Below are 20460 nucleotides of genomic sequence, written 5' to 3'. Positions count from 1 at the left end.
AGCCCCAGAAGTGCCGGTGCAGCAGCAGCAGCGGCTGCTGTGCGCGCAGAGATGGGCCGGCCCCGGGCTCCATCTGACCCTGCGGGCGGTCAGGTGCGAGGGGGCGTGGGCTGGGTGCGGGGCATTTAAACCGCGAGACCGCCCCCGGAGGGCACCAAGCGCCAAGCATCAAGCACCAAGCACGAGGAACCGCACTAGGAACAGCACCAGACACCCGGCCAGTGTCTGTCCTCGCTCAGTGTCTGTCCGTCCGGCCATCCCATCTCCTCCAGCAAGATGCGCTCTTCCCTGGCGCCCGGCGTCCACTTTCTGCGCTCCTTCTCCCGGGACAGCTGGTAAGCCGCTGTGTGCCCACGCATGTGTGTGTGAGGCATGTGGTTGTGTCTTGGAGGGTACAAGGGGGGTTTCGCCGACACCTACTATTTGCAGTGCCCACCAGAAAGATGGGTGATACCCCTCCCTAACTTAGCAGCCCTGAAAGGACCGTCACAGGTGCACTTGGCAGGCGCGCAAGAGAGAGTTGGGAAGGAAGCTGCTAGCACGGAGGGAATGCAGATGTTGATGCCAAGTCGGACAACCAGTTTCTGAAGGAATGCCAGACCCCAAGGGCACCCCCCAGGGAAGGACACACATCTCAGCGAGGTCCCCACTGTGGGTGTTGCTCCGCTCATTTCTCTCCTGGGGCTGTGGTGGACAAGCACCGGTTTGTTTGGTGCTTCTGGAGCCACGCTCTCTGCGCACCCAGGCACTTTGCTTGCTGCTCAGGGTGCTTTGCAAAGGACAGTCAGTGGCTGTCACCGACCAGGCGCCAGAGTAAAGCAGAACATGGTAGTGCTGGGTCTCAGTTTCCCAACTGGGTCTGCAGCTGAGTTTCCCACCCTCCCTTAAAGAGGGCCAGTGGAAAGCAAATCCTGGGGCTTCCTGTGCACTGGAGCTGAGCTTCCCAGAGTCTCACCCCAGCTCTGTCCCTCATCCCCTTAGTATCAGACAGTGGAAGTGACCTGAGGTTGCTTTCCAGCTGGGGAACTGTCCCAACCAGCCCCTTACACCCAGTGCCATGGCTTGCTTACTTGCTTTTGCTCTCTCTCTCTCTCTCTCTCTCTCTCTCTCTCTCTCTCTCTCTCTCTCTCTCTCTCTCTCTCTCTCTCTCTCTCTCTCTCTCTCTCTCTCTCTCTCTCTTTCTTTCTTTTCTTTTCTTTCGCCACACCTAGTGGTCCTCAGGGGTTACTCCTGGCTCTGTGCTTAGAAATCGTTCCTGGCAGGCTAGGGGGACCATATGGGATGCCTGGATTCAAACCACCGTTGGTCCTGGGTCAGCTGCTTGCAAGGCAAAAGCCCTACTTAGCTTTCCTTTCTTGGATCTTTTTGAGTTGGAGCTTCTTTCTGTTCAAAGACATTTTTCACCACTCAAGTGAAATCATGCTTCTCAGAAGGGTATAAAAATGACACTTGTGGGGCCGGAGAGATAGCATGGAGGTAAGGCGTTTGCCTTTCATGCAGAAGGTCATTGGTTCAAATCCCGGCGTCCCATATGGTCCCCCGTGCCTGCCAGGAGCAATTTCTGAGCATGGAGCCAGGAGTAACCCCTGAGCACTGCTGGGTGTGACCCAAAAAACCACAAAAAAAAAAATGACACTTGTGAAAAAATTCATTTCTCTCCACTTGAGGGTCAGAGATATTCTAATGGACACCCCAAGAAAACCAGGGAAGGGAGACAACAAGTCAGTTCAAGTGAGGGCCCAGCAGACATTGGCCAGATGAGACGCTACAAGGGCTGAAAAGGTGTCTAGACTCAGTGTAAGGGCACCCACTGACTTTCCTGCTGTTTGTCCTGCTGCTACAGAGAGGGAGCCCAGAGAATTTACCCCTTTTTAAGCCCCTGGGAGAGAGAGCCAATGCTGGCCCTTCCATGGGTCAGGAGGAAAATGATAGTCCAGGCATGGGCTAATTCTTGTGCTTCACCCGTTACCTTCCCAATTGAATTATTGAATAGTTCAGGATCCACGTCACACCCCAGTCAGATCACCTCAAGGGGTGCCTCCTAGCCAATTTGGGTTCTCAGTGACACACGGTTTCTTTCCCTGAACCCTTCAACCAGAAATAGCCTCGCTGAAGGATTATTCTTGGTCATAGGCGTGACCTGATCGTTTCTGAAGGTGATTTTTACAGGCTAGGCCATATTCCGGTTGTGTTGCTGGAGGTTGCCCAAGGAATCCTAGACTGGACTTGTTCGGGGTCCACACCCAGCAGTGCTCAGTGGTTCTGCACTCAGGAGTCACTCCTGGTGGGGATCAGGAGACCATGTGGGGATAACCAGGGATCAAACCCAAGGGGGCTGTGTGCACGGCAAACATCCTTCCTGCTAATCTGTTGTTCCAGACAAGGAACAAGAATTTTAGATTGAACTTTTAAAAGCTTACTATTTGCTCTTCTGAGATTATGAAGCTAAGCCAAGAAATTGTCTCTGTAGACTTTATTGTATCTGCTATAGCAATAAATGTGGGCAAATTGTTCTGGGGGCAGGGGATCCTGTCTGCAAATACTCAGGGCTTGCTCCTGGCTCTGTGCTCAGGGATCATTCCTGGTGGGGTTCTGGGGACCATATGCAGTGCCTGGAATCAAACCCAGGCCAACCTCAGGCAATGCAAGCGCCCTCCCTGCTGTCCTATTGCTCTAGCCCAAGTCCCCTGTCTTGAACTTCTAAACTGTACTAACACTCCTGGTCCCACTAATGGGTGACCTTCCTCAAGAGCTTGTAAGCTGACACAGGAAACCAGTTTTGTTTTATTAGTATTGGCCCTACACAGCCAACTTTCATTCCTTCACACAGACTACTTCGATCTGATTAAATGAGCATCATTGTCAAAGGGAACCCGCCAGGTGAGGCCTGGGTTGCATAACCAATTTTCTAATTATGTCCTGGTTAAAAAATAAATAAAAAAGGACAGATGACCATTGGAGCTTTTGCAACTCCTATTTCCGTGCAAAGCAAGGAGACTTCTGAGGGGTCAGCCTGAAAAAAGAAGATATTTGCAACTGATTTTTTTTTTCACTTTACACAAACCCAGAATCTCCTGATGTTTCACAGATCACAGATAAGCTTCCTCAGGAAGACAATGGGAACCAGGAAATCAGCTTCCACAGTCTTTCCATTGACAAATGCCAGTCATTCCCTCCCTCTTCACTCAGTGCTAGATGACAGATTCTTGTTCTATGGAATTTGGGGCTAGCAACTTTATAAACCCTTCTACTTCTGGACTAAAAAGTTCTGGAAATCCTGACTTGGCTGGAATGTGTCCCTCCCCCCTAAGCTATCATGATTAATGAGAATATTTAATGTTTTAGACATACACAGCTATAGCACCTCGTCCCTGCCAGGATTCTGAGCCTGCTCCTTCTCCTCTGCCTTCCCTCCACCACCACCACCACCACCACCACCACCCCCTGGCATGGATAAGCTCAGTTCTGTTGACAGCATCTCAGGCCTTGTTTTCATTGGCCATTGTCTAGTCCCCTGCATTGTTTCTTTATATTCCACAGAGGAGTGAGATCACCCAATATTTGTTCTTCTGACTCACTTAACTGAACATGATACCCTCCAGTTCCATCCAAGCTGTAGTGAAATGCAAAGTTTTCTCTCTCCTCACATCAGAGTCGGGGTCCTTTTGTATCTCTGGCTCCATTTCCTGACTGACTCCCTCGTCTGTTCTCCAGTACTTGGTTGTCACCAAGCTGTTGCAAGGAGAACTACGATTGAATATAGACATGCAATTTGTCTTTGCAGCCGGGTGTTTTTGTGTTCTTGGGAGAGATGCCAACAAGAAGAATCACGGGGTCATCCAGCAGTTCTATTTTTGCTTTTCCATTGCCAGTGAGTGAGAATTCCATTCTCACCACATCCCCTCCAGCACTGGTTGTTTCAGAACTTCTTGAGACGGGTCAGTTTTCTCTGGTGTGCGGTGAGCCCTTGTGGTTTGGATTCATGTTTTCCGATCACCTGTAGCTATGAGCATTTTGCATGTGCCTGTGGGCCATCATCTGTATGTCTTTGGAGAATGTCAGATCAGCGCTTTTCCCCATTGCTGGGGGAAGACTTGTTCCTCATTGCTAAGTTCTACAAGTTCCTTCTCTCTCTGTAAGCTGGTCCTTAGGTATTTCTTTTCTCTCAGTTAGTCAAGGGTCTTTTTGTTCAGCTGATAGTTTCTTTTCTTTTTTTTTTTTTTTTTGGTTTTTGGCTCACACACGGCATCGCTCAGGGGTTACTCCTGGCTCCATGCTCAGAAATCACCCCTGGCAGGCTCGGGGGACGGAACCACCGTCCTTCTGCATGAAAGGCAAACACCTGGGCCTGGAGAGATAGCACAGCGGTGTTTGCCTTGCAAGCAGCTGATCCAGGACCAAAGGTGGTTGGTTCAAATCCCAGTGTCCCATACAGTCTCCCGTGCCTGCCAGGAGCTATTTCTGAGCAGACAGCCAGGAGTAACTCCTGAGCATCGGCCGGGTGTGGCAGAAAGAAGGAAGGAAGGAAGGAAGGAAGGAAGGAAGGAAGGAAGGAAGGAAGGAAGGAAGGAAGGAAGGAAGGAAGGAAGGAAGGAAGGAAGGAAGGAAGGAAGGAAGGAAGGAAGAAGGAAGGAAGGAAGAAGAAGAAGAAGAAAGAAAGAAAGAAAGAAAGAAAGAAAGAAAGAAAGAAAGAAAGAAAGAAAGAAAGAAAGAAAGAAAGAAAGAAAGAAAGAAAGAAAGAAAGAAAGAAAGAAAGAAAGAAAGACGGAGGGAGGGTGGGAGGGAAGGAGGGAGGGAGGGAGGGAAGGAAGGAAGGAAGGAAGGAAGGAAGGAAGGAAGGAAGGAAGGAAGGAAGGAAGGAGGGAGGGAGGGAGGGAGGAAGGAAGGAAGGAAGGAAGGAAGGAAGGAAGGAAGGAAGGAAGGAAGGAAGGAAGGAAGGAAGGAAGGAAGGAAGGAAGGAAGGAAGGCAAACGCCTAACCTCCATGCTATCTCTCCAGCCCCCAGCTGATAGTTTCTTTATGTTGTCTCAACAATCCATTAGAAGCCAGAATAAACTTTTGGTGTGGTGCTTTTCAGAGAGAGTTCTTAATTGGGAAAGATGGACACTCTGGCCTCTGACAGACAGATAGACTGACTAACTGATTGACTGCAGAGCCTTAGGGAAACATTAGAAGAAAACCAAAGCTCTGTAGGTGACAGAGACTCAAAAGGCATACTGAAACTTTCCAAAAATGAAATTATCATCAGGACAAAATGCAGCTGGCCAGCAGAGGTAGCTGTTTCTAAGGTGTGCAAGAAAAAAAAGTCAATAACCCTCGCCCCCAAATCCAGACAATGTCCAAAAAATCTCACAAGGCTAATATAAAAAAAAAAGATAGTGAAATCAGTTCTGATTGATTAAAAATGGGTGAATGCAATTTTCTTTAGTTTTATTTTTATTGCAGTCTCAGTCACAGGTTCCCATAGTGTTAATGTTGATGTTTGAATTTACTGCACAGAAAGTGCCCTAGACCATCCACTACTGTCCTCATGATTTTGTTTTGGTTTCTATTTTGTTAATTTTGGGGCCACACCCAAAAGTGCTCAGGGGTTACTCCTGGCTCTGAATCCAGGGGTCATTTCTGGCAGTGCTCAAGGAAAAAATGGGATGCTGGACATCAAACCCTCCCCACTGTGCTATTACTCTGGCCCCAAACACAGTTTTGGGGAAAATGAGATCATATAACTATCCTGAGGCTAACTCACAGAAGATATGAAGATATGTTAAGGGTGTTCACTGTTTATGAATGAGCCCTAGGTATAGGCCCTTCAGTAGAATAGTTCATAAGAAAGTCCAATCTAGGATCCTGATCTGAAAGATGCTGACGTAAATGATGGGGTGGCCCAACTGACAGTGACAGTGTCAGCTCAGGTTTCCCGGCCGGCCACATCCTTGCCAGTGTGAGACCCTGGGCTTCATCGCCAGTTCTGTGCGCACAGAGTCTGGGGATCCCCAAGCACAGCTGTGACACCTGTGTCAGCTGGACTCCAAGCCTGTTCAGGGCCACAGGAAATGACGGGGAGTGGTACCCCAGAGGCAGGGCTGGCCCTGAGCTCTGGCTTCCCAGAGCTGGGCACCACTGCTTCCTGTTCACTGAACCCAGCAAACCAGCCCCTGCTCTTGCTCTGGCAGCTTAGTAGGGTACATTCTTGAGTGTTTGTCCCTGCCTGGGGACAGACACATGGGCAGTGTGAGGCACAGAGGAGTCCAGTAGCTTGACTGAATGCACGGTCCAGGCAGGCTCCGCCCAGCAAGGCCAGTTGGCAGCAGACAGACTAGTTCGTCTCTCCAGGACAAGGAAGGCCCTGGTGTCCTTGGAGGCATCCCATGGAGGTTGTGGCTGCATCATGTGGCTGTCCACGAAAGTGTTTCATAGGGTCCCTGAAAACCTATCACAGGAGCTGTGAAAATCTAACACAGAGGCCAAGTGCCTTAGGCACAGCCTGCAGCCACTCTAGGTCCCTTCGCTGCCTCTCTCCCCATGGCTGCTGCCGCTCACGGTTGCCCGGGGTTGCCCGTGCCTGTGTGGGCATGCCTGGGGCAGCCAGCAGCACTGAGGCTGCTCATTCCAAAGCTTTGACTAGGGAGAGAAGTGTGTGGGAGGAGGCCCGGGGTGGTTGGGTGAGCAAGGCGGACAGGACCAGGCGGGCAGGCAGAGCAGGCCCTGTGGCTTCCCTATGGCATTTCCCCCACACCCAACCCCTGTGGGAGCAGGGGTGTTTGCCTGCAGCAGCCCCCAGATGGGTCCAGAAGCTTCTGTGTACGCAAGGCTTCCTCATCCTATAAACTACATAGTGTGTGGCAGTCCCTAAGCTTAGTGTCCAAAGCAAGGTTTAGCCTCTTGGCCGCTGTGACCTCAGAGGAAGACCCTCCCAACCCTCCAACCAGCTCTGGGCTTCCTCAGCTTGCTCTGAAGGGAACTGGGGGGGCAGGGAACGGGAGGTGGGCCTTGAGCATATGACTGCAGCCCCCAGTGACCACTGGCTCCCAGCTGCACTCACACTTCCTCTTCCTGCCTGTTTCCTCTTTCCTTCACAAGGCCAAGGTGAACCCCTCCCCTTCTTGGCCCCCAAGATTGCTCTCAAGGACTGCAGGAGTTGGGGGTGGAAGCACCTCGAGTCTGGCCACAGCCTCTTCCCTCTGATTAGTTGCACAGCTGAGGGCAGAGGCCTCAGTGGAAGGTGTGAGGGACCCCCCCATATCTGTGGGTCCCCATCCTTCCTGCTCAGGAGGGGAGACAAGAGTGGCCCCTTGAGAGCTCTCCCACTCACTTCTCTCTCAGTCTCTCTCAGGCTCTCTCTCTCCCGAAGCGCTGAGTCAGCATCTGGATGTCTCTCCCACCCAGCACTGTGGCTTTGGCTCTGCTGTGTCAGCTTGGACCCTTAGCTTCCCCTGCTCAGAGGCACCCCACATCCAGCCTGACCCTGTCTCGACCCGTATGGCCCTGTCCCATCAGGATACTCCCTGCAGGCCGGGACTGGTACTGGTGTCCATTTGCCCCCTGCCAGACCTGCCAAGCCCCTAGACAGGCACCAAGTTCATGACCTCTGCCAGTGCTCGGGCCACCAGGGGCCACCTGCCTGCTCTGAGCAACCTCTGGTTGGAAGAGGGGTGAAGGGGGTTCTCCAAATTATCTTGGGGTGGTCAGGAAGCTGGGCGAGGTTGCAGGGTGATGGGTGAGCAGCCAGAGCAACCCCTGGGGTTTTGCTTGTGAAGGGACAGCCTTGGCGGACATTGTCCTTGTTTCAGCCCTGAATCTGAGGGCTGTTAGATCTGCATCAGGGCCTGAGGGAAAGAGTTGGCCATAGCTGGTCAGTGGGGGGACACTACTGTCCAGCTGTTCTGTCTGCCAGCCTCGTCACTCAGTGACCACAGAAAGCAAGGGAGTGCCCTGGGCCTCAGGTGGTCAGGAGGGCCTTGCCTTGGTTCCCACTGCCCCAGGACCCAGCAGTCTCTGCAGCCTCTTGACTAAGGAAGAGCCGGAAGAGAAGTGAAACTCTTGCAGTCTAGGGGCACAGGACTGCTTCCCTTGGGGGTGGGGGCTGAGAATACTGCCTGGGCAGAGGTGACTAGGTTTTGGCCTGCATATAGCCATGGTACTGTGGCCTGGCTCTCAGGATGCTGCCTAGTGTCACCAGGGCACCCCTCCCCCCACTGTGAGCTCTAGGATCTCCCATTCCCTGGGTCCTGACTTTCCCTTGGATGCTACTAAGTCTCTGTCTCTGCATCTCAGGAATTGGGGTGTGGCCACTCTGTAGACCAGCCTCCTCTGGCCTTCTGTAGGCTCCCCAAGTGTCCAATGGGCAGCGAAAAGCCAGTGGCCTGTTTGCATCCCTGCAGACCACAGGGGTCTCCAGACCTGCCTTCACTGTGACCCCAGATCTGGGGGCTCCCCAAAGAGAATAGGCGGTCTCACCTTGACCCCACTCTGCTGGCACTCGGTGGGCACAGTATATGGGTGCCCTCCCAGAGGTGACCCCAGATGACCCCTGCCCAGGGCAGCAGAGGCTGGCATCCAATGACAGTGTCCAGAGCACTGCAATGTTCAAGAAAAATCCCACCTTCTCCTGACCTGTAGAAAAGCTCAACTCCATGCTACCTTAGTAGCTAGGGAGTCCTATGGTGGGCAGTGATGGAACCATGGGGGTTGGGGCCCAGGGGGAGATTTTACGGGGGCTGGAGAGAAGAGTAAAGAAGTGTCTCCATGCCTGGGTGGCCAGGGGAGGGTCTTGAGCAAAGGGTGGTATGGAAAGTGCAGTGGGGGGAGGGACCAGACAAATGTCCAGAGCCGGGGTCCAGCTGATATCCCTGCACTCCTTGGGGCTGGATTGACTCAACTCAGCTGAGGGTGACTCAGGAGAACTTGGGTTCTGCCCAGCCCCCTGACTGGAAACTTGGCAGAGTCTGCCCAGCTCAGCTGTTCCTTCCACTTCTGATAGTTCCTGAGGAGAGGGCAAGTGTACACGAGGGGAGTGGAGGGGATGACCCACATCCTGCTACTGGGGATCTTGGGGTCCATCACCTGCCTCCCAGCAGAGGCCATACAGCCAGGACACACCGGCTAAACTCATGTGTGGTTGGTTCCCAGGTTCAGTGACCAGACAGACCCTCTACAACTGCCAGCGGCCTAGAAGCCTCGTCTGTGCAGCACACGCACCAGGCACCGTGCACATGCGTACAAAACAAGCAGTACTTGCACACACATGCATATAAATGAGTGCTGTGCATAGAAGCACAGTACATGTAGCTCATGTATAACTCATGTGTGTACAAGCACATGGGAAGAGGCACTTGTGTGTGCTGACATGTTACAGGCATGCAGTCTTGTGTCTAGACACATGTGTGTACATCTATGCTTTGTACACAGATACATGTGTGTCAGACACATGAGCACAGGTGTCTAGGCACTTGTTTGTGTGAGCATGTACATAGGCATGTGAATATATGCATCTGAATATACGCTTGTTAGACATGGACACTCGTAGTGTACCTCGGCTTGTGTGCTTAGGCACAATGAGAGTGGGGTGAGGCCTTCTCCTGTGCTGAGCCCCACAGGCTCCCTGCCACTGCTGTGGATGCTCCGGAGCTGCCACCAGGAATCTGGGTCCCTTTGAGCCCTACAGTCTCAACTCTTCCCTGGCTGGTGGCCTCCACTGAGGTGCTGTGTTAAAGGGGAGCTTGTAGAGGGGGTGCAGCCCCAGGGACCTACTTTCTGTCTCCCCGGATCAGTCCCCTTTCTGATCTCCCCCTGGCTCTGCTTCCGCAGGTTCCGGGGCTTCATCCTCCTGCTCACCTTCTTGATCTACACTTGCTACCACATGTCCAGGAAGCCCATCAGTGTGGTCAAGGTGAGGCCCGCTGCCCAGCACACTGGGATGGGTAGAATGTTCTGGAACTCGGCCCATTGCCACACAGTTTTTGTCCCACAGTCACCACCAACATAGCTGCCTCTCACCTGCAGTCGCTCTTCCCCCTTCAGTGCTCCTTGTTCCCTTGGTGTGGTAGGGTGCAGAAGGGGTGCATAGGTCTGCTCTCCAGCATGGCTCTTGCAGGAGGAGGCGTGATGCAGCAGTGGGGTGCACCGTGGGAGGGGGAGGAGGAGGCTGAACCCCTCTGCCCAGTTGTCCGTCACCCACTGCCCTTCGCCTGCTGCTCCCCAGAGCCGCCTGCACCAGAACTGCTCAGAGCTCATCCACCCAGACAATGACACCCACAGCCCCAACGACACCACATGGTGCAGCTGGGCCCCATTCGGTGAGTGCAGCTCCCCCAGCCTGGCGTTCGGGGTTGGGAGGAGCCCGAGGGGCATCTGCAGGGCCTGTCAGGCAGCCTGTTCCATGCCCCTCATACTTGCTTCCAGACCAGGATAACTACAAGGAGCTGCTGGGCGCCGTGGACAATGCCTTCCTGGTGGCCTACGCCGTGGGCATGTTCATCAGGTTAGGGGCTCCCTCGGGTGCCCAGCTGCCCACTCACCACCTGACTTTGCCTCAAGAGCCCCTTCCCCAGGGGCAGCTCCAGGGGGGGGGGGAGTCTGCTTGTGGCCACACACGGGTCATTTGCCCAGAAAAGAGTGTAATGTGGGGTTGATTGTACCAACTCTCTCCCTAGTGGGATTTTTGGGGAGCGGCTGCCTCTCCGCTATTACCTGTCAGCTGGGATGCTATTCAGTGGCCTGTTCACCTCACTTCTTGGTTTCGCCTACTTCTGGGACATCCACGTGCTCTGGTACTTCGTGCTGGTGCAGGTATGGCTTTGAAGCCCCTCAAGGATGGGGTTTTGGCCCAGAATCCCTCACTGTTGCCCAGCGCACCTCCAACTTGTGTTGTGGGCTCCCACTTCCCATGCATGGGCTTTGGGGGCTACAGAGCCTCCCATGATCCTACGGGTCCAGACACAGTCTTTGCATGGATGCTCATGTCTGAGGAGGACTCTAGTTCTGTTTGTGTGTGTGTGTGTGTGTGTGTGTGTGTGTGTGTGTGTGTGTGTGTGTATGTGTATGTGAGTGTGTGTGTGTAGAGCTGGATCCACTCTCTGATGTGGACCCTCCCCATCTGGGGGCCCAGCTTTTCTCAAGCCTGTGTTCCCCTTGCAGATCTTCAATGGACTCGCCCAGACCACAGGCTGGCCTGCTGTAGTTGCCTGCGTGGGGCACTGGTTCGGAAAGGGGAAGTAAGTATGTGGAGGGGATGGGGGACCTGAGAGGAATGGGCATGGCCCGTGTCCTCTCTTTCAGGAGAAACGACTTCCATCTTGCTCATGTGCACCTGTGCTGAGATACAGACATCTCAGTCCCAGAGCAGTGGCATTGACGCATGGCTGCACCCCCTAGTCAGCCTGCAGGAGGCACTGAGTCAAGTCTATTTTTCTATGAAGCCCAGACGTTGAATTTCTGCTCTTGAGATTAACCTGTGTCGGGGCACATTTGGGGGAGGGGGGTTGAGGGCTTGCTTGTCCCTAGCAATACCTCCATTGTGGCTATCGAGAATCACACACACACACACACACACACACACACACACACACACACACACACACACACACACACAAAGTACTATGCTCTGTCTAAGCCCTGCCCACCCCTGGTAGGTGCTCTGAGTTCTAGAAGCTTCCTGGGCAGAGGAAAGAGCCAGGGGATGAGGATCACCTGTGTCTTCTCGGGCAGCTTTGGGAAGGGATGCCGGCCTTGCTGCTGGCTTGTCTGCTCCTGGGCATCTGGATGAGCAGCCAGGCCAGTGCTCTGCGCATTTGTGTGTGTGCCTCTGTGTGTGTCTCTGTGTGTCTGTGCATATATCTTTACACACATGTCTGTGTATTCCATGCATTTATTCCTTTATGCCTTTATTCCATATGCATGTGTCTCTGTGCATGTCTCTGTATATTCCGTGTGTGTCTCTGAGCATATGTCTCTCTGTATCATGCATGTGTCCCTGTGGGTCCTGCCCTGACATTGCCCTGCCATCCCTCTCCATAGACGGGGACTCATCATGGGCATCTGGAACTCACACACGTCCGTGGGCAACATCCTGGGCTCCCTGATAGCCGGTGTCTGGGTGAACGGGCAATGGGGCCTGTCGTTCGTGGTCCCTGGCGCCATCACTGCCATCATGGGCCTCTTCACCTTCCTCTTCCTCATCGAGTGTGAGTGGGCAGGAGGGGCAAGCGGGCGGAGCCGGGACTGGGTGGACCGTGGAGCCTGTCTCTCATGCGTGGACAGAAAGCAGCCCCATGTGTAGCTCCTGGCAGTCCATGGTTGCAGGGCTGAGGGGAGAGGGAGCCCTGGCCCATGGAGAGGCGCCTGACACAAGTTTGTCCTTCAGACCCAGAGGATGTGGACTGCAGCCCTCCCCAGCATCATGTGAGCACAAACCCCTCCACATACACAGACCCCGACCCTCAAAAGCTCAGTGTGGCTTTCCCTGTCCTCTTTCCCCTACCAGTGAGGGTTGGGTGGGGGTGTCAGGACACTGCCCACAGCCATGGTGTCCCTCTCTCAGGAAGGCCCAGAGGTCAGTCCAGACTGTGTCGAGGAGAGCCGGGATGACAGCCTGGAGGCAGCAAGCAGAAGCTGCAAGGACCCAAACACACAGCCTGCGGCCATCAGCTTCTTCGGGGCACTCTGCATCCCGGTGAGGGCCACAGCTGGGACCAAGGCCAGTGGGGATGGTCAGGATTGAGGGTGCCTGCCAGAGGAAGGGGAGACGGAAGGAGAGCAGGGAGTCCCTCATGCTCAGGGCGTCACCCACCCCTCCCGCCCAGGGCGTCATTGAGTTCTCGCTGTGCCTGCTCTTCGCCAAGCTGGTCAGCTACACCTTCCTGTACTGGCTGCCGCTCTACATCTTCAACGTGGGTGAGTCTTCACAGACAAGGGGGGGTCGGGTGTGAGGACTGCTCAGCACCCCCTTCCCGGCCAGTGGAAGGAGGACACTTCCAGCTACAGAGCTTGAGCTGGGGCCTGTTTTCTCCAGGAAGAAGCCACCTTGGGTTCCCAGAGTGTCTGAGGGGGACAGAATGGGAGCACCAGGGCAGGACCCCAATTCTGCCTGGACCCATTCAGGCAGAACACCCGCCATGTGCTGAATCCCCTGTGGCTCAGTACTGGTCCTTAGATGCCCCTTAGCTCTAAGGCTCCCCCTTCTGCCCCTGGCTCTGTTTGCCAGCAGAGACTCAGATGGTGTGGGGTGCAGGGGGCCCAGCAGCTGCACAACTTCCTTTCTGATCCCTGCGTCCTCTCCCCTCAGCTCACTTCGGAGCCAAGGAGGCTGGGGACCTGTCCACACTCTTCGACGTGGGCGGCATCATAGGTGATGCAGGGGGTCTCCTCTGAGGGTTGCTCCCACCCACGTGAAACCCCATGGGCCACCTGCTTTCACCTGGGCCTCCCCATTCATTGGTGGGGGGCAGGAGGCGCTTGGTTCTTCTGGTCCTGGAAATGCTGCTGGGCAGGGTGGGGGTCCCTGGGTGGCAGGGAAGCAGTTGGGGGTGGCAAGGAGTGGAGAAGGGGCAGCAGAAGGGGTGCAGTGAGAAGGTTTATGAGTGATGCGGCAAGGGAGCTGCGGGTCTATGGGTCGAGCTGGCTTTGTTGCAGGCGGCATCCTGGCTGGGGTGGTGTCCGACTACACTGGTGGCAGAGCTACCACTTGCACTGTGATGCTTCTCCTAGCTGCACCCCTGGTATGAATGAGGCAGGTGGGGGCAGGGGTGCATGTGAGGGCGAGTGGGGAGGACCATGGGAAAGTGTCCAGGCCGTGTTAGACAAGGGGAACCCCCCACCCCACGGAGCCTGGCAGGAGCCATGGAGGCCTCAGACGTGACCCCTCTCTGGGCAGATGTTCCTGTACAATGCCTTTGGCCAGAGCGGGTTGACCAATTCCATAGGTAAGGCCGGGGAAGGGCTTCCCACCCAGAGATGGGGCCTGTGGGCAGTGGTGCCCCAGCCTGACTGTCCCCGTCCATTTCAGTCATGCTCATTATTTGTGGGGCATTGGTCAACGGCCCCTACTCGCTCATCACCACAGCTGTCTCTGCTGACCTGGTATGTGGGGACCCCCTTGGGGGACTGGGCCAGGCCCACTTCCCCTCCTCTCGCACCTGCTTCCCTAGACAGTGCCCCCCCCAGGATCCTGATCCCATCTCCTCACCCCTCTCCTCACAGCTCCTTCCCCATCTTCTCTGGGTTAGGGTCCTTGCATGTTCTCCTTTTCTCCCAGGGCACCCACCAGAGCTTGAAGGGCAACGCCAAAGCACTGGCCACAGTCACCGCCATTATCGACGGCACCGGTTCCATAGGTGGGTGATTTCTAGACTCAGGCACTCCTGGAGACCGAAGAGTCTGGGAAGGGGGGAGCCCCCTCATCCATTGCCTTCGCTAATCCTTTCGCTATACACAGGGGCAGCCCTGGGCCCCCTGCTGGCCGGACTCATCTCCCCCACGGGCTGGAACAACGTCTTCTACATGCTCATCTCAGCCGACGTGCTTGCCTGCCTGGTGAGTGGTTGGGGGGTCCAAATTGGGCTGGGACTAGAGGGTCAGCATCAGCCTTGGGGGCCCAGGGAGAGACGGACACTGCCTGTGGGACTCTGTGTATGTGCACCCAGTCCGGCCTGCCCTAAGCTCATCGGATCTCCCCACAGTTCCTTTGTCGCCTAGTGTACAAGGAGATCGCTGCCTGGCGGATGTCTCTGAGCAGAGACAGAAGGTACGTTCCCCTCAGCGCCTCCCCATCTCTCTACCTCTCCCAGGGCACAGACCGGGCCCCACTAACCTGTGTGCGTTGTCCCGTGTCTCCATAGCTCTAATCTGGCCCTCACTCACCCGCGATAGTCTTTCCCTCCAGTCCCAACATTTTTGTGAGTATTTTCTGCAAGTCCGCAATCAGTGAGCCCTGAGAATCGAACCCGCATGCAACTCCTGTCCTGCCCAGACCCTCTTCTGGGCGGCAGCTTGGTGTTTGGGGAGTCTTCTGAGGGTCTTTGGGCTGCTCCACAGGTTGGCAGTCCACCGCCCACCCCTGCTGAGGGGTTAAATGCACCCCCCCCAGTCCAGAGTGGAGGCCAGTGGGTCACTTTCCCTTCGAGCTGACTCAAAGCCTCAAGGGCACAGGTTCAGTCTAGGGGTGCCCAGAAGGCAGCTGCCAGTCAGACCTGGGGAGCAGATGGACCCTCGCTGGTGGCGGGCTGGTGGCTCCTTGCTGTGGTGCATTGGTGGTGGTGTGACCATGTGGCTGGGTCTTGCATGTAGTTCTCGGGAGCAGGAGGCTCTGAGGGCCTGTGCTGGCCTGGCTGCAGGTGGCTCTTTCCTTCACGAGGAGCCACCCCTCCCAGGGTGGGAGCTAAAATCAAAGGACAATGGAGTGGTGCTGACTTGGGGATGAGGCCTCGGGATAAGGCCACCCCAACACATACTCTGAAGGAAGTCTGACTTTGCAAGGTTACCTCTGCACCCTCAGTCAGGCTCCATCCTTCAGTGACAAGAGAGATCTGTGCTCAGGACAGCCTGGCCTGAGAAGGACCCAGGCTGGAGCCAGGCGGGACTTCCCCAGAAGTGCTTTCTCCATCGTAGTCTTTATCCTAATGTCTCACCCTCTCCCTGAGTCCCTAATCAGCTTCTCCGAGGTGCAGGGGAGATGAGGCGTCATTGCTAATGCAGCTGTCAGATCAGGGCTGGGGGACCCAGGAGTCGTCCCCATCTCTGAGCCTGCAAGAGCTTGTAGGATCTCACTGTCCCCCTCCTCCCCTGCAGCTATAAAGAAATATGAAGCCCTGGATGGACAAGACATGGAGAACCCCACAGGGGACCTGGATATCCCCCTGGGCAAGACAACGTGGTCACCATGGTGAGGCCTAGGCCTTGGAGCAGGACTCAAAACTGAGACTCCCGGGAAGGGCCAGGCCACAAAAACGTGGAGGCCTGGGTTCTGGGAAGACAAACAAAGCCTGGACTTGGCTCATGTGACTCTCGGTTCAGGCAGAGCTCGGCAGGGCCAAGCCTGAAGCAGTTGGGGGTCCCCTGCACCATAGATGGGCCCTGGCCCAACTGCATTTGTCCTCTGTCACTTTGTCCGTGAGCACCCAACATGGCACCCTTGTGGCTCAGGCCCTTTGGATGGATGCGCCGTAACTCTGTCCTGGACAGCACAGGGCCAGTATGCTTGCTTCAGGCCAAGTTGATGGAGGGCACCAATCACCTAGGCACAGGCAGGGTATGGGGCCTGCCAGAGGTGCCGGCTTTGGGTTTCTCCCCCAGCCAGACTGGCATCTGGCTGACCCCGGAGTTAACAGGCACCAAAGCCCAGTTCTTCTGCCTGTCACACCTGTGCCCTTAATTATGGCTGGGGACTTTGGAGCTGCAACCCCAGGTCCTGAAACCACAGCAGAGGGTTCATTGGCAGATATGTTCATGGCACAACAGGGGTGAGCTGGGCCAGAGCCATGCTCCAGCAGACTTGGTATATGAGGCAGTGGGCATTCGGAGAGTCTCCACAGGCCTTACTCTGGCTTCGAAAGCAGTGGCCAGCAAGGAACTGGGGTGCTGATGACACTGCAACTTGCCCACCAGATTCCTGCCACATCACTCCTCAAGCGACCACCAGAGAGCGCCATGACGCTGTGGCAGAGCCGGGAGGCTAGTTCTACCCACCGCCCAGCCAGCCAGCCAGTCTGAGCCATGTGGGGCTAGCAGCGAGGGAGCAGAGGGCTTTTGGGGGGGGGCTCTGCCCAGCACCCCATTCACCACTTTCAGTGTTGTCCCAGCCCAGCACAGAGGGCTCAGGACATGGCAAACAGCTGGGATCTTGGGGATCGAAACTTCTGGAAGGTGCCAGAAATGTGCAGAGTGGGCAAAGGCCACAAGAGAGAGGGGAGCAGATAGAGGAAAGTGGGATCCCCCGAAGAAGGGCCCCCCTGGAGCCTGCATCAGGCGCCAGCTAAGGGGACCAAGGAGGTATATTTCCCTGGGCCACCCCGGCCCAGTCCCCAGGGAACAGGGGAACTTCCAATGGTAGACATTGGCAGAGTCCCAACCTGAACCCATCCTCTGTGCTCTCTGCACCTAGCCCCAGGCTCCCCCCAGGTCCCCTCTGCTCCCCAGACCTAGTACCTGCCATTTCCTGGGCCTCGGCACTCACTTGGGGCTAATGCAGGAGCATCACGTTAATTAGTTATTCATTTAATTTAAGTTCACATTTGGTCTCAATTAAGCTTCAAGTGTTCTTCCTTATAGATGTTACAATAGCACTTGTAATTAAAAAGCAATAACTCTGCGTTTCTCCTTTAGAGATCTGCTGGGAGGCCAGGATGGGGGTGGCAGGAGACTGGAGCAACCCGTCCTGTGACTGCAGCTGACGGGACCCCACACTAGTGGCCAAGGGTCAGGCTCTCTCTGCAGGGATGGAGGGTGGAGGTCCTAAGCCCCCAGTGTACCCCCATTCCTGGGATCGTGTCCGGGACAGAGGTACTGTAATGGATCTGCACCAGGCGCCTCGCACTGTGCCTAGGACAGTGGGCGAGACTCCCCTGAGGTCGCATCTCAGGTCCTCAGGAGGAGCTGGGGTGTCAGAGGTGGTTGTGGGAGGGAGACAGGTGTCTCAAATGGGAAGGCAGGGGGGGGGCTGGCTTATCACAGCTCCCCAGCCTTCACTCAGGTTCCTGCCCCCCACAAGTACAATAAATCAGTGTTATTCCAAACTGCCGGTGTGTGGAAGTTCCTACAGCAGTGAGAGGTTGTGGTGGGGCCCTAGGTCGGTCGCAGCAATAGCAACAGAGGAGGAGCAGGACCGGAGAGGGGGGCCACAGGGCTGTCGAAACCCAAAAGGCAAGTGGGAGTAGATGAGGTGCAACAGGCAGCCCTTATGGAGCACCCCCACCCGCCTCCACAGTCTCTGCACCTAAACTCCACAGCTCACAGCTCACAGCAGTCCTGCCCTGGTCCTTCCAAAACCCTGATCCCTGTTACCTACCTTTCTGTGGAGCTCTCTGGGCTACCCGGATTCTGAGAAGGAACCCTCTGCTGGCTGCCCTGGGTTTAGCATCTGAGCTGGGCCCTTGGCGGTGCCAAGTGTCAGAGCTGCCTTCAGCAAGGAATCTTGCCCCAGCGTCCTGGCCAGTCTGAAGTCTAGATCTGCTCCGCTCCATGGCTTCTCCTAGGGATTTCTAAGAACTAGATTTATGTCACCTCAAATCTTTCCCCTTATGTTATTTTCTCATCTTTTGGGGCCACATTGTAGGATGTTAAATAAGGAGAGCTAGGACAGGAGTCCACCAGCCTGACCCCGGTTTACTCTGCAGCTCTGAGTACATCAGCTTGTTTCCCCATCAGTGATGGGAGGATTGAAAGAGTCACTTCACGGGAATCCTCATCAGGGTCCCTGCACTGACGCTGACACTGCATAGACAATGAAAGCTGAACCCAAGTTTCCCAACAAGTAAAACCTCAGCATGTGAAAACCAGAATCTCCCCCGGTGCAGGGACGGAAATCGGCTGAACTTAGTGAACTATAAAATCCCCTCCTGCCCAGAGTTTTCATACTCCTAAGAGAATAAGCCATGTTTTTTTCCAGGCCTGTTTCCGTACAACTCCAGTTCTCACATCTGGAAATTTGCTGCTCTGTAGCAACAAAGATGTAACGATTGAAGCCCAGAAGTTGGGAGAAAGTGTATTGTCAGTTCCATCAAAAATTCTCTGACGGGGGGCCAGGTGGTGGCACTAAAGGTAAGGTGCCTTCCTTTCCTGCGCTAGCCTTGGAACGACCGCGGTTGATCCCCCGGCGTCCCATATGGTCCCCCAAGCCAGGAACGCAAAAGCGACTTCTGAGCGCATAGGCAGGAGAACCCCTGAGCGTCACCGGGTGTGACCCAAAAACAAAAATCAAAAACAAAAAATCTCTGACAAAACTTCCTCTTCTGAATGTGGATGTGGGCCGGGGAGAGGATGGTTACAAAGAGCTAAGAAAGTGCTGTCCAGGAAGCATTGGACAGTAAATAAACACGTGGAATTGTGTGAAAGCCAACTGGTCTTTAAGCTGAGGAATGAGGGGTGGCAGGCTTGTACCCCAGCATCAAGTAACTGAGACTCTACAATCCCTTCATCTGCCCACTGTGCCTCTTTGTTGTTGTTGCTGTTGTTTGTTTCTTTTGGGGGGAGGGAGCACACCTGGTGATGCTCAGAGGTTACTCCTGGCTATGCGCTCAGAAATCGCTCCTGGCTTGGGGGACCATATGGGATGCCGGGGGATCACACCACCATCTGTCCTAGGTTAGCGTGTGCAAGGCAAACGCCCTACCGCTTGTGCCATCACTCCGGCCCCTTTGTAGGGTTTTTCTGTTGTTTTTAATTTTTGGTGGGTTTTGTTTGTTTGTTAGTTTTTAGTTTTGGGTCACACACTGAACAAAGATCAAAATCAAGCCAAAAATGCCACTGGCATAAGTGAGGAGTTAGAGTTGGTAGAAAGAAAAGTTCTGTTGAAGAACAGGAGTGGATTGCTGCACATTAGAATCAAAGCATGTTTGAATGAGTGGGGGCCTCCATCTGGGATGCAGCTGGAAGAGCCTCTGCCCTCTGCCTAGTACCTAGGCTGGTATGCTCTATCAGGACCACGCGGTCGTATGGTGAACATGGTCACCAAACAGGGCATGAGGAGTGCACAGGGCAGAATGCTGTTGAGCGTTAGATGACGCGCACATTACCCAGGGTGCGTGAGGACCTGTAGCTTTACTTGCACTGTTGTAACTAAAATAAGCACTTGTTTATTTTTTGTTTGTCTTTTGTTTTTGGGTCACATCGAGCAGCGCTCAGGGTTACAACTGTCTCTACACTCAGAAATTGCCCCTGGAAGGTTCGGGGGGACCATATGGGATGCCGGGATTTGAACCAAAGTTCTTCTGCATGCAAGGCAAACGTCTTACCTCCATGCTATCTTTCTGGCCCTGTAACTAAGAACTTGAACTGGTGCAGAAACCTCCGCCTCACTGATGGGGACTTTGAGACAGAGTCTGCAGCGCCACCTGGTGGGGGTAACATATGCCCAGGAATAGGGGACTGGAGACAGACTAATTCTGTTAAGTCTCAGGAATAGCAGTAAAGGGAGGTCTAGTCCTGGACTACACCTTCCCTGGCGCTTTCAAGAAAGGAAAGGATGCTAGGACCTGTGTACCTGTGTACACAGGTAAATCTGGTGAAGACGGCTCAGCCTCGGGAGAGGAAGAATCCAGGCTGCAGTGTGGCCCGATTGTCTTCCCCGACCCTCCACCAGCCCCGCATGCCCTCAACTTCCAAATTCCGGGGGCCCTGCCCTCAGAACGACCTCCTGGACCCTGTGTCCTTCCCTCATGGGCAGCCATGAACTGTTGGCTGGGAACAGGACCCTGGTCCTCCATTAGCAGATGGTGGGGGGGCGCGAATGTCATTTCCCCAAAGCCATTC

At 54.7% G+C, this 20460-nt stretch overlaps 1 protein-coding gene across 1 annotated transcript; it reads left to right on the top strand.

Annotated features, from left to right (window-relative positions):
* Window positions 1-149: 149 nt before the first annotated feature.
* Window positions 150-20380, top strand: SLC37A2 (solute carrier family 37 member 2). The gene is made up of 21 exons (XM_049778359.1): window positions 150-335; window positions 9808-9889; window positions 10202-10295; window positions 10402-10480; window positions 10653-10788; window positions 11137-11213; window positions 12016-12182; window positions 12362-12399; window positions 12539-12670; window positions 12801-12891; window positions 13283-13345; window positions 13630-13715; window positions 13871-13919; window positions 14003-14076; window positions 14252-14330; window positions 14432-14529; window positions 14676-14740; window positions 14879-14919; window positions 15784-15877; window positions 16138-16243; window positions 20204-20380. The coding sequence occupies exons 1-21, from the start codon at window positions 277-279 to the stop codon at window positions 20378-20380; spliced, it is 1887 nt and encodes a 628-aa protein (XP_049634316.1). The 5' UTR covers window positions 150-276.
* The last annotated feature ends 80 nt before the right edge of the window (window positions 20381-20460 follow it).

This window comes from Suncus etruscus, chromosome 8, assembly GCF_024139225.1.
Source record: "Suncus etruscus isolate mSunEtr1 chromosome 8, mSunEtr1.pri.cur, whole genome shotgun sequence".
In the NCBI taxonomy this organism is placed as follows: Eukaryota; Metazoa; Chordata; class Mammalia; order Eulipotyphla; family Soricidae; genus Suncus; species Suncus etruscus.
The sequence above is the reverse complement of the archived record's forward strand: the minus strand, read 5'-3'. Positions and strand labels throughout refer to the sequence as shown.

Bases quoted from the DNA above. Each gene is read 5' to 3' on its own strand.
- SLC37A2 (XM_049778359.1), top strand. From the start codon at position 277: ATGCGCTCTTCCCTGGCGCCCGGCGTCCACTTTCTGCGCTCCTTCTCC. The intron at 14,920-15,783 runs GTGAGCCCTGAG...CCTCCCCTGCAG, and splicing joins TTTCTGCAAGTCCGCAATCA to CTATAAAGAAATATGAAGCC. The intron at 16,244-20,203 runs GTATGGGGCCTG...CTGTGTACACAG, and splicing joins ATCACCTAGGCACAGGCAGG to GTAAATCTGGTGAAGACGGC.